The 15,980-nt window shown below is 35.2% G+C and overlaps 2 protein-coding genes across 2 annotated transcripts; both read left to right on the top strand.

Moving 5' to 3' along the window:
• The first annotated feature begins 492 nt into the window (after positions 1-492).
• LOC129321802 (probable ADP-ribosylation factor GTPase-activating protein AGD8) lies at positions 493-6,837 on the top strand. The gene is made up of 7 exons (XM_054967711.1): positions 493-988; positions 1,200-1,318; positions 2,270-2,702; positions 2,835-3,095; positions 5,145-5,270; positions 6,235-6,333; positions 6,426-6,837. Exons 1-7 carry the CDS (start codon positions 920-922, stop codon positions 6,531-6,533), a joined length of 1,215 nt encoding a protein of 404 aa, XP_054823686.1. The 5' UTR covers positions 493-919; the 3' UTR covers positions 6,534-6,837.
• Positions 6,838-11,579: 4,742 nt separating this feature from the next.
• LOC129321801 (ubiquitin carboxyl-terminal hydrolase 21-like) lies at positions 11,580-15,696 on the top strand. Its single transcript, XM_054967710.1, has 8 exons — positions 11,580-12,561; positions 12,645-12,765; positions 12,862-12,972; positions 13,332-13,501; positions 13,633-13,962; positions 14,060-14,182; positions 14,573-15,095; positions 15,185-15,696. The coding sequence occupies exons 1-8, from the start codon at positions 11,932-11,934 to the stop codon at positions 15,478-15,480; spliced, it is 2,304 nt and encodes a 767-aa protein (XP_054823685.1). The 5' UTR covers positions 11,580-11,931; the 3' UTR covers positions 15,481-15,696.
• The last annotated feature ends 284 nt before the right edge of the window (positions 15,697-15,980 follow it).

The following is a 15,980-nucleotide window of genomic DNA, read 5'->3' as shown; positions in this document are numbered from 1 at the left end:
ATAATTGATTTTAAATTATTGTAATTTATGTATTTGTGTTTTTTTAATTTTGAACTTAATATATTATATGATTTAAAATTTTAATGAATATTATTATTTATATCTTTATCTTACATTGTCTGATTTATTGGGATAATGAGGTGTCTCGATCTTGTCCCAATTCCATCTTAATTTCTAACAGGACGAGATGGGGGATGGAATAAAAATTTAATCTCGATCTTTTTTCGAAAATAGAAGTGTTTTGGTCCCATCCTATCTTATAAACACCTTTAATTAAAAGAATATGGAAGTTACTAATAAAATGTTAGTTTAGTTGGTAAACATTTAATTTATAAGATCATCGGTTTAAATTTTATTATTAGTATGAAAATATTATTGATGGGCTATATATGTACATACCTTTGTAAGCAATTTATGCCTGACGATATGCCCCAAGCCTGCCCTGATGAACTCAAGCTCAATCATCTCCCTCCCTCTTTTTTTTGTATCCAGGAAAAAAGAACGTGAAAGTGTCACGGTGGAGTAACGTTGGTGACGGCAACAACCGCCACCTGCAGCTGCCAGCTGCCACCCTGTTTGTAACAGAGGACGACGACGTTTGTATGTCCTTTTATCGATTCATTCATCAGTATAAATAAGGATTTGCCCACTTTGATGCTCCCTGATGTGGACAATTACAACTCACCGACTACCCCAGAAATCGAAACGTGAAACTCCCCCAATTCTTTCCGGAGGGCATTTTCGTCACTTAGCTCCACTCTCCTTTCTCTAATAAAAGCTACACCATTTGCGGTTTCCCCTGCGATTTCAACACTGTTTTGCTCAGGAGGTGTTCGGTGTTCCAGGACCAGCACCCCTGAGGTATATCCTTTCTGCATCTGCATTCCCTTCTCCGTTTCTGATCTCATTTCCGTCTCCCATGGCGTCCGACAGCTTCGCCGACAAGAATGCTGTCTTCAGAAAACTCAAGGCAAAGTCCGATAATAAGGTTCGTCCTCTTCTGTTTTTTTTTTTTTAAAATCTAATTAGGATTTTGGCCCATCTTCATTTTATACAAATCTTACACATTTTTTTCCCCTTTTCTTTCTGTGATTTTTATTTTGTTTCGTTTCATTGCTGCGGATTTTGCGAGATCGGATTCAGATCTGCGATTCGTTGGCTTTTGATGTGAAATCTTTATTTGCCTGCTTGTATTGCAGATGTGTTTCGATTGCAATGCAAAGAATCCAACTTGGGCGTCGGTTACATATGGGATCTTCCTCTGCATCGATTGCTCGGCTGTTCATCGCAGCCTTGGTGTGCACGTCAGCTTCGTGAGGCAAGTTGAATTATTTGGCCTCTTTTGGAGAGGCGAGCGTCTCTTAATTGCTTACTCGAATGTTTGTGAAGTTGTTGATTTGCTCCGTAAGCAAAACTACTATTTTTTTTTCCTATGGGGTCATGTGGTGCACTGGGAGGAGGATTCCTTTTTTCACATTAAAGAGTTAAACTGGTGATGAATCTAGAACACTGCGACGCAACTTTTAGCTAATTTTCAAATTGAATTGTCGAAGCTTAATTTCTTTTTAATAATTGATATAAGTCTTGATTCTACGAGTATCATATCATTCCATAGGCCGTTACAGAGTATAGAGATGATTTTAGATATTATTTCTGTGCCATGAATTTTTGAAGGCACACAAGTATATGGCTGTATATAATTATTTTTCCTGCAAAGGGTTTGCCTACTTCATACTGGAGTTTTAACGGAAATCAGGACTAGGCCATCTCTGTCATGGGCTTTAAGGCTTTATTTGCATGTATATAGTTTGTAAGGTTCCTTTGTGGTTAGTTTTTCCATTGAAGTTTATCTTTCTCCTTTTCTTCTGTCAATAGAGGGACCTAGTGGCTGGTTAGAGGACCATCAATGAAATTGAATAGCATCTTAGTTGTCAACAGATGAAATCAACCTTGAGCAAATGGAAACTCCGCATATAGAATTCATTTGTTATTTCTAATAACACAGAATGACAGAATATTATTATTTAACACTATTGATCATGGTATGGGTAAATTTTATTTTCACATCCTATGAATAATTTGAAATGCTTGGTAGTTGTGTAATGTTTCACTAGATTAATAATGTCCCATCCTCGTGTGTTTTTGCTTTTGATGATTTCCTTGCCTAGTTTCCCTGTTAGATATACAAAAAGGGAGGAAGTGACAGAATTTAAGGAAAATGATGAAAGATGCTTGCCATGAATCATGATAACTATGGTCTTTTATGTAGATCTACGAATTTAGACTCATGGACTCCTGAGCAGCTGAGAACAATGTGCTTTGGAGGAAACAATCGTGCAAATGTTTTCTTTAAGCAACATGGCTGGACTGATGGTGGAAAAATTGAGGCCAAGTATACTTCTAGAGCTGCAGAGTTGTATAGACAACTTCTCTCCAAGGAAGTAGCTAAAAGTATGGCTGAGGAGGCAGGTTTGCCATCCTCACCTGTTGCTTCTCAGTCTACACAAGTGGCTAACGGACTTCCTGAAGTCAGGACCAATGAACCACTAAAAGAGAACATTTTGGAAAAGCCAGAAATTCCTGAGGGCACTGCTTCCCCTAAAGCTTCTCATACAACAGTTTCCAGTACTGTCAAGAAACCTATTGGTGCCAAAAAAGGTGGCAAGACTGGGGGCCTTGGTGCACGGAAGCTTGCTAAAAAGGTATGCATATGGTTGTCTTTGTTTCCAGATTTTATACTAAGAAAGGCATCATAGAAGTTTTCAGTGTTTAACAGTTTTGGTCTGCTTGATCTAAAATGTGCTCTGATGACAAATAATTTTGTTGAGATACAGCCAAGTGAATCTCTATACGAGCAGAAGCCAGAAGAAGCACCTGCTCCCGTTTCTTCATCAACAAGCCATGCTTTGGCAGCTGGGCCACCCTTGACATCTCGGTTTGAGTATGTTGAAAATGTCCAGTTATCTGAGTCAAACTCAGGAGGTTCTCACATACTTAATCATGTGGCTCCACCAAAGTCATCTAGCTTTTTTGCTGATTTTGGCATGGACAGCGGCTTCCCAAAACGGTCGGGGTCGAATTCCTCAAAAATACAAGTAAGTTGTATGGACTATTACATTTGTCCCTGTATAGTTTAACTACTGCATCTAGTAAGGATATCTGTTATGAGAACTAAACTGACTATTGAACTGGTTAAGGCACTGCTTCACGGTTCAATGGTCGGACTGAGGTTAGATCGTGGCTGAACCGTTTATAATTAAATTAATGTTTTAAATATTATAGAGAAATATATATTAACTTTTTTTTAGTTTCAAAATCATTGTTGATTTTTTTTTTTTGGACATGGTGATTACATATTTTTTAAAGGATGCAAGAACAAAATTTGTTTAAAAAGATATGTAAATAAGTATTTGGATGAATATAGATGAATGATGTATTTATATATAAATAAATAAGTTTAAAGAATTAATTAAAAAAGAGATAAAAGGGATGCATGCTTATTTTTTAGGTTGGTCCTTAAGCACTTTTAATAAGCAAATTATAGCTAAACTAAAATGATATCATAGGAAATAAAAATATAAATAAATAGCCAGAAGAACAAAGATAAAAGAGATGTTCATACATAAAAAATTAAGTCTAAGAAATTAACACAAAAATTGAATAAATATGAGAAGAAAATTTAAAAAAAATGAGCTGATTTGTAGAAAACATTGGCAATTGATGTTGTTATTTGAAAAAGTCCCACATCGTGTGGATGCTGAGGAGAGAGGGATGCTGACACAATGCTTTTTAGCTGTGGGCCTGCAGTAGAGTTTTTAAATTTCTTTTTCTGGCATTTTTTTAGTCTAAGTTTTTTTTAAAAAAATATTTTTTAGTTTTTAATTGCCGTTCCGGTTCAAATTTGCGATCTAGTTCACTGGTTTAAAGCCGGTTTTTGGTTAGTCCAGTTATTTGTTTGTTCCGGACCGGACAAGATGCTGGTTCCTGGTTTAACCGGTTCGATCGGCCAGTCCGGTCCTGTTTTCATAACAGTGGATATTTTAATCACATACGTCCACGAGTCAAAATGTTCTGAATGTTGCTTTCAGGGACAACTATGGCATATGCATCTAGACTTGTGCATTAATGCTTATCATGTTAAATATATGAAAAAAAATACGCATGCTATGTATGATTTGAATGCTAAGAGCATGCTTTGTTTGTTGTTGGCCAGATAAGATTGTCTCAACCTGTAATCTTGATGGTAAGCTTTTGGGAATTTTTTTTTTTTGGGGGGGGGGAGTTCTAGATGTTGCATCCTGTGCCAAGTGCTTAAACACCATTGGTATGAGATTAGAGTCTAGACCCATGAGTATAAAACTGACTTGGTTTGTTTGACGAGGGTGGCATGCACGTCTAGACTCATACTAAAGTTGCATGCTTAGTCATATGAACAAATATGTGTGATGAGCGTGTGGTGAATGATTTAACACATATCCATGTCTGTAGCTGTTGAGGAGCAGCATAAATGAATGATCAATTTGGAGCGAGGGCCTGGAAGTGACAGTTGGGATGTTGTCCTTGATTAGACGAGAGCATGATATCTTGATCTTGCATGGCATTTTAGTGGTTAATGACTTAATGTAGCTGGAGAATATTTGGAAAATTTTTAAATTGGAACATGCTATGTCATGGAAGACCAAAGAGAACACTCAATTGAATTATTGAAAGAGATCTTTTGGTTAAAAATAAATTCAAAGAATGGGTTGTTAATAGAGCACAGCGGCATTGTTCAGTCCATGTAGCGAACCCCAGCTATTGGAATAAGGCTGTTTCTTGTTGTATGCTAAACCATGCGACAACTGATAGATATCAAGAACATTAACAAAAAAATCCAAGATTCATTTTAATAAATAAAACTGCAATAGTGCTATATGCTGATTTCCTCAAATAATGACAGTTAATGTTGTAGCCATCGAGGCCTAATAACATTCTTATATTTGTTTCTTCAGAGTAAGAACTTAAGCATACATAATTCATGGTTACTGCGGTTGACGTTATTCTGACATCCATGAAATATGTACATAAGTGCTTTTATCGTTAAATGTATTTTAATTTTTATTTCATATTTGGTTGTCAAACTCTCAATTTCTATATCTTCTCAGATTGAGGAATCTGATGAAGCAAGGAAGAAGTTCTCAAATGCTAAATCTATATCCTCAGCCCAATTTTTTGGAGATCAGAGCAAAGCTGCAGATGTGGACAGTCAAGTTACTTTGGCAAAGTTTTCGGTGATTATTTATGCTGTTAATATATATATATTTTTTTCATTTCGTCTAACTATGGACATTAGCATGAACTTTTTGGGTATTGAGCTTAGATTTGATGGTTTCTTTCTTATTTACTCGGTAGTAGTTCCTCTAAGCCTGAAACTCATATAGTGATAGAAAAAAGGTGAAGGGCCTGGAGACAAAATTTTGCCAGTTCACTTTAAAATGGGTTGGAAGAATTCAGGAATAAACGGATTTGTATTCTCAAACTAACCTTTTTCCACGCTTGAAACAAGAGCAATGGTTAGGAAATTATTTTTTGTTGTAGTAGGGATCATTGTTTATCGTGATTGGTTTTTTTATTTATTTAATTATGCTTTCAGGAATTAACTTGGCTTGTTTTCTCTCTTGTCCAATGTGGAGCATAAGGAATAAAATTATCATTGTCACCAATATAAAATATAAAATTTATAAGAAATTATATTATTCATGAATTATGAACAGTGCAGCTTATTTCTTAGACTTGGTACAATGCATGGGCCCATATTTAGTTATATAGAATTTAACTCAAATATAACTGAACTTTTTAAGATCCACAATGCAATGAACGATTAAAAAAAAAATTACATCATGTGATTGTTTTGCGTGGTTCCATGTGCAATTTCACTTGATACTTCATCGTTGTGACTGTGGAGAAGCCGTTGATTATATGGTGGAATTGATAACAATCTTATACCCCCAACCCACCCAAAGGGGGGAAAAAGAAGAAAAAAGATAACAATCTATGTTGTAACTAAAAAGAGTGAAATTCCATATATGACTTATGGAAGAAAATTCTCTTAAAAGTTCTTTTTATGAGTTTACTAGGCACTAAACATGATCAATTATTTGATAAGTAATTGGTATTAGCATCCGAAAAGCAAGAAGAAGCTTTGATGGTAAAGCTGTAGAGTCTTGACAGTGTTTATCTTCCTGTTATCTCTAGGGTTCAACTGCCATCTCTAGTGCAGATCTTTTTGGTCACTCAACAGATCCCTCCATTGATATCACTGCAAGTGATCTCATCAATCGACTGTCTTTCCAGGCATGCTTTTCTGGCTTATGAATTAAAAATTGAGTGTTTTATCATTGACGGTGCCCTTTGTCGAAGTGGTAATTGAATTTCTTGTTTTACAGGCACAGCAGGATATCTCTTCTATCAAAAACATTGCAGGAGAGACTGGGAAGAAGCTGAGTTCTTTGGCATCCACTTTGATAACAGATCTTCAGGACAGAATCCTCTAATCCTGTATGTTCTGTCTGTGCCAGAAAAGCCTTGACTGTTTAATTCCAGATACCAGACATTTATGTTTCCAATGCAATAGAAGAGTGATATACAATTTTTTTTTAATGAGAAATCAAAATAAGATATTAACATTCAGTCTTGTCGCAGGTTGGTGTTTCTTATATATATGTGTTTGTAGCACAGGTATTGTTTTGACTTTTGAGTTCCATAGTATGTTCAGGTATTTTATATTAGTCTGTGTCATGCAAATTTGCAAGTTGTAACGAACGCAGGTGTCATCAATTAGAAGTTTACTTTCTCGTAGATATTTGTGATTTTGCTGAGCCTTTTTTTGAGTGAACAATTTTTTCTGGCTTTGCCAAGCCTGAAACTTGATGATGTGGATGTGATCGTCAGACAAAATAAAGCTCTAGAATTCGAACGTTGAACTCAACCAAAAAAAAAAGAAAAGAAAACAAATGTTGGAACAAGTTACTGATAAACATTTTCTTGTTCTCAGCTATGCATTCTCACCTGATGTCATAATGATCACCCTTCTTGGTGCCTGGCCCTTTTTTTGTGTGAAGCCTCAATTTGTTTTTGGTTTAGTGAAATTTCAATGTTTGTTATTTATGTTATTAATAGTTATTTGCTTTGGAACTTATTCCTGGTTTGCCAACATAATTGCAAGTATTAGAATTTAAGTGTGGATATCTTAGGATATATTTTGAGAGTCTATATAGAAAAGCAAAAATAAGGGAGTCCATTTGGAATCTTCAATGCTATAATACATGAGGGCGCTTTGGAGTGACGATGCTATATCGAAATGTTTTTTAATTGCTCCCAATCACTGGTGTGGGAGGTGCTGGACAATGCTTTCCAAGATTTGGTTGAATATTATGTGAGCACCTATCCTAATGAAAACTTAAATCTTAGTTAATCATGTTATAAGGAAGCAGCATTTTCTGTTAAATCAAATCATTGTTGGTACATTTTTTTTTTTTAATAAACATCATTGTTGGTACATATTGAAGTTTTGACGAAGCAATGCTAGCTAACATAGAATCAGGTCATGGTCTTTTGTTCGGCTCGAGAGCTATGGTCTTCTTTCGAATCCTATCGATCATTTCTTGAATATGGAAATGATTTTGCAGATGTATTTTTAAATTTCATAGTTGAATAACCCAACATGGCCAATGTATATTAAAGCGATGGACATATGAGGTGATGAGTTATAACTACTGTTTATTTAGTACTCATTTAATATGATAATACTGGCTGGCATTCATACAAAATATAGAATAAAATAAAGAAAATTATAGCATTGAAATTACTCTTTTATTAAAAAATGGAGGGAAAATGAAGATTGAATTAACCATAGATCTCTCGTGGTGAGGAATTGTTACTTTTTACATAAAATTTGGATGTTTAGTTAATTTTAATTCATTTGAATGGCAAGGGATGATTTAGAAGTAATTATTTTCTTGCAAGAAAGGAAAAACAAAAGGAGAATACAAATATTTCATGATGCTCGTAGAATATTGATAATTTGGAGCTATCGACGGAATACCATTCCATTGTATTTACATTATAATAATGGAATTGTTTTTAGATTGTTTTTCCCCCAGCGGAATGTTTTTCAGATTTATAGATAGGGAAAAAGCATGTTTTAATTATAAATATTGAAATTTTTAACACGGAATGAGCCGGGGCGGTTATCAGCAGAGCAGCTAAGTCATCTGTTATAAAGTACTCCCCCTGTAATCCTTTACCATTTTATAAGGTTTTTTTAATGTGATTTAGTGCTTCGAAATATAATACGTCTTGGCAAAAATATAAGGTTTCACTAATCATAATTATTCTTGTATTGTCCGTTATCATTTCACCCTTTAAATAATTTTTCTTTTCAGGTTATAATCATTTAAGCACAAGGTGTCAAGTTAGAGCTTATGGGATTGTGGGAAATATTTTTGGGGAGAGCTACCTCAAATTAGATTCAACAATACTTGAATTTGTCTAACTCAAATAGTGATATAGAAAAATAAATTGTCTTACCTCTCTCTTACTAATGAAGGGTATTTTTGAAAGTTTATAAAAATGAAGACAGCAAATTGTATTTAATGAAAGGAAAATTTCATTTAGGATTCACTGACTACACAATGAAAAACAATACCCATTAAACCTTGAAAATTCACTTCAGACTAGGAGTATTAGAGTAAAATTAAAATACAGAGTAAAATTACCATTTTGTTTTTCACTTCTATGCACTCTGAAGATGATGCTATGAAGCAACGCAGGCGTGATCAAAGATGAGAGTCTCTTTGGCAAAGCCCTCTTCACAACGCAGGTATCAATGTTAGGAGTGGAAAGTCGTTTACGAGAATGCAACTCCATTAAAGCAGCTAACAAGTTAGCATTCTTGGTTACCAATCTCGTCAACGTCGAACTGGGACGAAAGGCGAAGGGGTGTTTATCACTGTTTGACATTTTTGGCTCCGAAGAAGTAGGGATTTACGGGGAATCTAAGGACTGGAGAGATCTATAGTAAGAGAGAGTGAGAGAGATATCGGAGAGAGTTTGCTTTGATATTTAAGATAGTGAGTTTCATCTTTGTCATTTGTTTTCCTGTGCCTATAGAACTACCAAATCTTGGAGAATGAATTCAAAGCTATTCAGCATGGGGATGTGATCATATGCGAAAGTTAGTTTACTTAAGTTTCTATCAGTAGAACAGGCTTCACGGGGACCTCTGATTTTGATTAAGGAATCGATTATGATTTTGAACATCTCAACTTGACGGGGTTGTATTTTTGTTGGAGAAGAAATATAGATTTTGAATGACCAAGTTTTTCGCTCCAGAATTACAATTGAAGGACTTTGTTGTGAATTGTTTCTTCAGTGACCTTACTTTTGTCTTGTGGAATTGATTTAGAAATTATGTACTTCATGAGGAAATTTGGGGCCTTCAAATTGATTATGCATGTTGTCATTCCAATAATTTGGCTACAACATGCTCTCTCTAGTAGTTGAGTGAGTTTTTTGGGTGGAGAAGTTTTCATTTTTCCCTGGATATATAATTTATGTTTAATTATATTTAATACTGTCTTTTTTCTATTTTGCTTTTGCTGTTATATATAACTAGTAAGCTGATAGGAATTTAGGAACTCAATTTATTGCTAGTCAGATGGGAGATGCAGAGCCTATGTTCTGCAGATTTTATTTTGTGTGGAATCAATCCATCAAAAGGAGTTGATTTTGACAAACATACACGCAAAAAGGTTTCGAGATGTCTCTCGTGATGGGAGTACACTAGTAGCTTGAAGTTAGCATTCTTGATTACTTATCCAACAACACGAGCTTATGCCAGTATTGGATTCAACTTATGCATTTCATTGCACCGACAGAGAAGTTCGTTTTTCTCACTTCTAGCCATGAAGCCTGATTCCTTCTCTTTTCAAGCGTTATGACTCCCTTGATGTGAATTTTGCCGTTGTGGTTGTTATATCATTCTGTTTGCGTTTAATTTCTTGACTCATCTAGTAATAAGATTATGCTTTTGAATATTTATTTCTGTCACTATGTTGCATTTTGCTTGAGAACTAAAGTTTGAAAAAAAAAAAATCTTAGGAGGTTTAGAGAGAAATCTCTTTGATGGCGACCTGTTGTAATTGTCAACAATTTCATGCGGGAAAATAAACAATTTTAACATGAGTAATGAACAATTTATTTTATCATGATTACAATACTTAAAATAAAATCAATATTTAATAATAGCATGAACAACTTTTGTAGATCAACCAACAACTTCAAGCAAGTAAATGAACAACTTCAGCATAGGTAATAGACAACTCGTTTTATCATGATTATAACACTGAGAATAAAATTAATATTTAATAATGATATAAACAATTCTTATAAGTCAATGAATAACTTGATGTAGGTAAATAAACAACTTGATTTATTATGATAACAACATACAGTAAAATCTAAATTTAGTAATGGTACAAACAACTCATGTAAGGAAATGAATAACTCATTTTATCGTAACTACAACATGAAATAAAATAAGATTCAATAATGATACAAACAACTTGTTTTATCATGATTATAACACTTGAAATAGAATTAATATTTAATAATAGTACAAACAATATCTGTAGGTCAGTGAATAACTTGATGTAAGAAAATAAATAACTCGTTTCATTATAATAAATATTTTTAAAATTGGACCGAATATTGAACAAAAAAAGCCAACAGTTCATAGTTTGTATGATTCAATTAGGATGGACCAATGGTCAAATCGATAATTTAATATTTAAATTAAAAAATATTATATATGTATAATATATATATATATATCTAATAAATATGAAATTGTTCTATATATATATTAAAATATTTATTGTTAAAAAAATAAAAAAACAAAAATAATTTTGATTAGCTTTTGAAAATAATTATAATTCAAAAAAATAAATTTTTAATTATTTTAAGGGACTATTTTAAGTAACTTTTAAAAATAATTTAATATGGTAGATGAGAGAGAACATTTTAAAAAGGGAGATATGCAAAAATATCATAGAATTTTAAAATGATATAATAATAGATTATTTTTATAAAACAAAAGATAAGAAAGATATCATAAATTTAAAAATAACTAATTAATAATCACTTTTTTGTTATTGTAGCCAAACACAAAATAATATCTGCTTATTGAAAAATTATTACAAAATAAACCTATTTTTTATAAAATCTTTAAATTATTTAAAAATTACTTATTTTTTAATTTTAAAAACCTTTTATTTAACTTCAATTGGGGTTGGAAGCAATAAAAGGGAAGAGTTTGACGTAAGTACCCCTTGATAAATATAAAACAAGAGACTCGGAGATAGATTTGATTAATTCGAATAAATTTAAAATCTTATACTCTTTTATTATTTATACGGGATCACATCGAGTATCTAATTATCTATAGTACATGATTTTCTTTATCTTTATTATCTATACTGACATGAACGTTCAAGGGATTTTATAAATACTTGTATGTATGCTGAGGAGGCCCTCGATCTCCATGTTCGCATGTCGCTGGCAGAACGTGAGAGGGAGAGAGAGCGCAACGTCCTTTTCCTGAAATTTTTGGTGCGAAGCGGCAAATGCGAAATTGGGGATCCTTTTCAGTTTTCCCTCTCTTTTCAAAATCTCTCTCCTCTTCAAAATTCTTTCGTTTGAATACTTTTTATCTTTCCCTCTTCTCCTTCCCCCCCTGTTTACTTCAGTTTCCCCCAATTTCTAAAATCCCAAACCCTTCCAAATTCCTAACTTAAACCTTTTAGCCCTAATTCCCGCCTCTTTTCGCCATTGCCCACCGATCCCGCCTCCATCACAAGTCCTGATTTCGTTTTGGAGATCCCCCTAGCTGAGATGTTACAAGCTAGGTATTCAGATTCTGTTCTTGGCGGAATACCCCCCGGCGGCCCTGCAACGATTTCGGAGGGAGCTATTACTGGGTCTTCACCGTCTTCGCATTCTTCAAGTCTTGATGACCGTTCTTTGGTTCCATATGTATCAAATCAAATGGGATTTTCAGCGTCTTTATCCAATGAAGCCCCAGGGGAGCGGATTAATACGTCTTTACCGTCCAATATAAGTATGTCTCATCCCTATTTAGGTTCCAAAACCCTAGATGAATGTTCACCTTCTGCGTCGATAGAAATCTCAGCGCCTTTGGTGCCTCAGTCATCAACTCCTGACGAGTCGTCACTGGCCATGGCAACGGCTGCCGACAACAATTATTACCTCGCACTCCGTGATTCCAGTAGAGAAGATCGAGATGATGGTCCAGAGCCAATTCGATCGGTAAACGATTTATCATATTATCCGGCTGTATCATCTCCCAAGCAGTGGCCTTCGTGGCCCTCATCTTCACAGTTGCCCCCTAAAGAAGCTTGGAATTCCGAGCTTTCTTCCGATGAAATCTTGGTTCCATCTGGAGATACTGGCACGCCTTTGAACAATGGGTTTACTGCTTCGGGAATTGTACCCTTCACGGTGGTATGTTTCTTTATGTCTATGTAGAAAATGTTTAAATACTAGTCCTGCGGTTTTTGGATTTTGATTAATTATTTGTATCACAGGGTTCTGGGCTTGAAAATCTTGGCAACACTTGCTTTTTCAATGTTATCTTGCAATGCCTCACACATACTGTGCCACTAATTTGGGGTCTTTGGACTTGCAGTCATGCTGCACCTTGTGAAAGTAAGGCTTATTTCTTATTTGGAATGCCATTCTCTTGATTTAGTGCACCTAGTATCTTTATTGCGAGGTTTTCATTTCTGGATTTGGGAGTTTCAGGTGCTAATGGTGGATTCTGTGTTGTCTGCGTTCTTCGTGATCACATCGGACTTTCGTTGAAGTCTTCTGGAAGAATTCTCTCACCTTTGAAACTTGTTGACAATTTGAATTGTATCCTTTTTCCCCTACAATTTGAGATTTTATGAACTTTTCCTGCATCTGTATTTTGCTATCAGTTATGCTACCAATGATTGTTGTGAACTATCAATCAATGCTTCTAAGAGTCTTGCATGTATTGGGCATACGCATCCATATGAATAGCATGCACTTCAAACAGTAGTTTGATTCTTTTTTCTTTTGATTTTTTTTTTACTTGGTATGTTTATATTGGAGCGTATACTGTGTCTAGTTTAGTGTTAATTCCAGGTTACATCAATGGCTAATGAAATAGAACCTCATCATTTGCAAGCCTGGCTCCAATGGATGAGTACTTTATACTTCTGATATTGTTATCCGTGACCCACTATTAGACTTTTCTTCTTTTTTTACAAGATACCAGCAGGAGGATGCCCATGAATTCCTGCAGTGCTTCTTAGATAAACTGGAAATATGCTTTCTAGATTTAAAGAGAAATAGCAAGAGTTGTGAACAAGTTGACAATCTAGTGGAGAAAATATTTGGAGGTCGCCTCATGAGCAAAGTATGACAGAAATCTCCCCTTTTTTAATTATTTATTTCTAATCAAATTAGTGATATGTGAATTGATGTTTTCTTTATGGTTCAGAGTCTTCAAGTTGTTGATTCTTTCTAGTCTTGACTTCTGCATTTCAGCTCCAATGTTGTAACTGTGGTCACTGTTCAGACACTTATGAGCCTCTCATCGACTTCAGCTTGGAGATAGAAAATGTGGACAGCCTTCCAAGTGCTTTAGCGTCTTTCACTAAGGTAGAAAAGATAGATGCTAAGTTTATATGTGATAGCTGCAAGGAAGAAGTATCCATGGAGAAGAGGCTTATTTTGGATCAGACACCTTCAGTTGCAACATTTCATTTAAAGAGATTTAAGACAGATGGGATACATGTTGAAAAGATTGATAATCATGTGGATTTCCCTCTAGAATTGGACTTGCAGCCTTATACTAATTGTAACCAGAGCAATAATGTGAGTTGTTCTACAATTACTCCCCCTTCTGGAGTTCATCCGATATTTGTAAATTGTAGTTTTTGGAGAGCATTTTCTGACATTATTGTGATGACAGGAAGCACTGAAATATGACCTATATGCCATTGTTGTGCATGTTGGGTTTTCATCTACGTCTGGTCATTACTTTTGCTTTGTCCGCACTGCACCTGGCATGTGGTATAGGTTGGATGACTCTAAGGTAATATTTAGAACTTTTAAAAATTACACTTTCCCCTGATTACCTTGCCAGGATGTATTTCTGATGAGATGAGATGACTTTTAGGATATTCTTTCTCTTTATTACTTATATTTAGGGCCTTTTGGAACCCTTCATAGTAAAGGCTTTATATATTGTTGAGATTCAATTGTTTCCTTTGGGTATATCTGAATGTGTTATTGATTTGCAAAAGGCTTTTGCCAATTTGGTAATGGTATCTTTTTTTCCTTCCTGATGTGCACATTTAATTGTCAACTTATTGTTTTATGCAATGGTTGAAATTCACCTTTTAAGTTGTCTCTCCTACAACTGGTTTGTGCTTATTTATTCGTTGTGTTGACTAATTTTTGTTTCCTGATTAATCTTCTGTAGGTTAACAGAGTTGCAGAAGGTTTTGTGCTGTCTCAGGAAGCATACATATTACTCTATGCACGACGGGGTACACCATGGTTATCTACTATAATGGATGCTTCAAGCCCCTGCTGGGCCCCAAGTGTTCTGAATACTTCTCCAAAGTCAGTTTTAGACAATGTTGATGGCTTGTATCGCCCTGATCCTAATGAAGCAGATTTTGCTAGTGGTGGTGCAAATGAATCCAAAGGAGATTCCCAGCAGATGCCTGTTTATTCTAGTGGAGGATTTAATGAAATCCTCAATGGTTATATGGATTCTTATCTTGAAGATGGACAAGTTCACTTTGAGTCAAATCCAGCTACTATTAGTTCTAATGGCTCTAAAGAAGAAACCGCTCATGTACAAGTGCCATGCAATGAGAGAAATGGTACCCTGCCCTCACTTGACGAAAAAGGTCATCAGGCTACTGTTGATATTAAAGAGAACGTTTTTCATCCTTTGACTCCACCCAGCTCCCCAGGTCCAGATTCTAATTCTCCAGGTAACTTAATGAACTTTTTTTCCCCAATGCCTTGTCTTTCTGTCCCTGTTTTGGAACCGTATCTGACATCTTTGAGTCGGAGCTTTTAGATATTACTTGCCACATTCCGCGGGATCATTTGAAGATGGAGAATCATGAGAGGTGTAAAAGACCATTTAATAAGACTGTGGACGATTCTGAGAGGAAAGAAGCTGTGAGATATCTTAGCAAGAACGTGCATGGTTCGAGGAGATCAAAACTCCTTGGTGCCATGGCTGGGCCTTCCCAGGAAAGTTATTCTATCAAAAAGAGGAAGAAATTGGGTTCTCAACCGTGTAAGAAATCCATACCTCCTGGTGACCGTAAGAAATCAAATCATGGTTCTGTCATGTGTGCTTCAAGATAACACTCCTTAGGCACTTGTCAGGGTAACTCGCGTCTTTTGGAAGCAGAGCTTTTGCCAAGTTCTGGTTAAAATTTGCCTTCATTTGGTGCAATCTTGTCAATAAATACAGGTAAAAATGTATAGCTTGAGGCTTTGTGCTAGTTTAATTCATATTCCTGAGTTTATACACCAAGGGAGTTTTGCAATACAAATCGACGTAGGATAATTGATGCTTGATTGTGCTGTTGCTGTGTTGTCTCTGTTCCCCTTCCGCTAGTAAAACTACAACTTAGTAACCTCAGTGCTAACGTGATGGTAAAATATGTGAATACATTTGATTGATTGTAATACAGTAAGATGGCGCGATTCAACAAAGTTAGGTATCTGCTCTGAATGCTAGTAGCTTAGTGTCATTCGAATTTACCCTCCGGTCTCCACTCCCTGAAGATGCTAGTGCTAATAATGTCTATGAGCGTGATGATCTTGAAGCATTTGGTTTGATTAACAAATGGGTTCTTGTG

The sequence above is a fragment of the Prosopis cineraria genome, unplaced genomic scaffold, assembly GCF_029017545.1.
Source record: "Prosopis cineraria cultivar Desert tree isolate PC_DT_omini unplaced genomic scaffold, ASM2901754v1 PC10, whole genome shotgun sequence".
In the NCBI taxonomy this organism is placed as follows: Eukaryota; Viridiplantae; Streptophyta; class Magnoliopsida; order Fabales; family Fabaceae; genus Prosopis; species Prosopis cineraria.
Note: the sequence above shows the minus strand (reverse complement) of the source record. Positions and strands in the feature narration are given on the sequence as shown.

Coding starts and splice junctions, on each gene's coding strand:
- LOC129321802 (XM_054967711.1), top strand. CDS start 920: ATGGCGTCCGACAGCTTCGCCGACAAGAATGCTGTCTTCAGAAAACTC. Junction 5,271..6,234: donor TTACTTTGGCAAAGTTTTCG/GTGATTATTTAT, acceptor TGTTATCTCTAG/GGTTCAACTGCCATCTCTAG. Junction 6,334..6,425: donor TCAATCGACTGTCTTTCCAG/GCATGCTTTTCT, acceptor CTTGTTTTACAG/GCACAGCAGGATATCTCTTC.
- LOC129321801 (XM_054967710.1), top strand. CDS start 11,932: ATGTTACAAGCTAGGTATTCAGATTCTGTTCTTGGCGGAATACCCCCC. Junction 12,973..13,331: donor ACTTGTTGACAATTTGAATT/GTATCCTTTTTC, acceptor ACCCACTATTAG/ACTTTTCTTCTTTTTTTACA. Junction 13,963..14,059: donor ATTGTAACCAGAGCAATAAT/GTGAGTTGTTCT, acceptor TTGTGATGACAG/GAAGCACTGAAATATGACCT.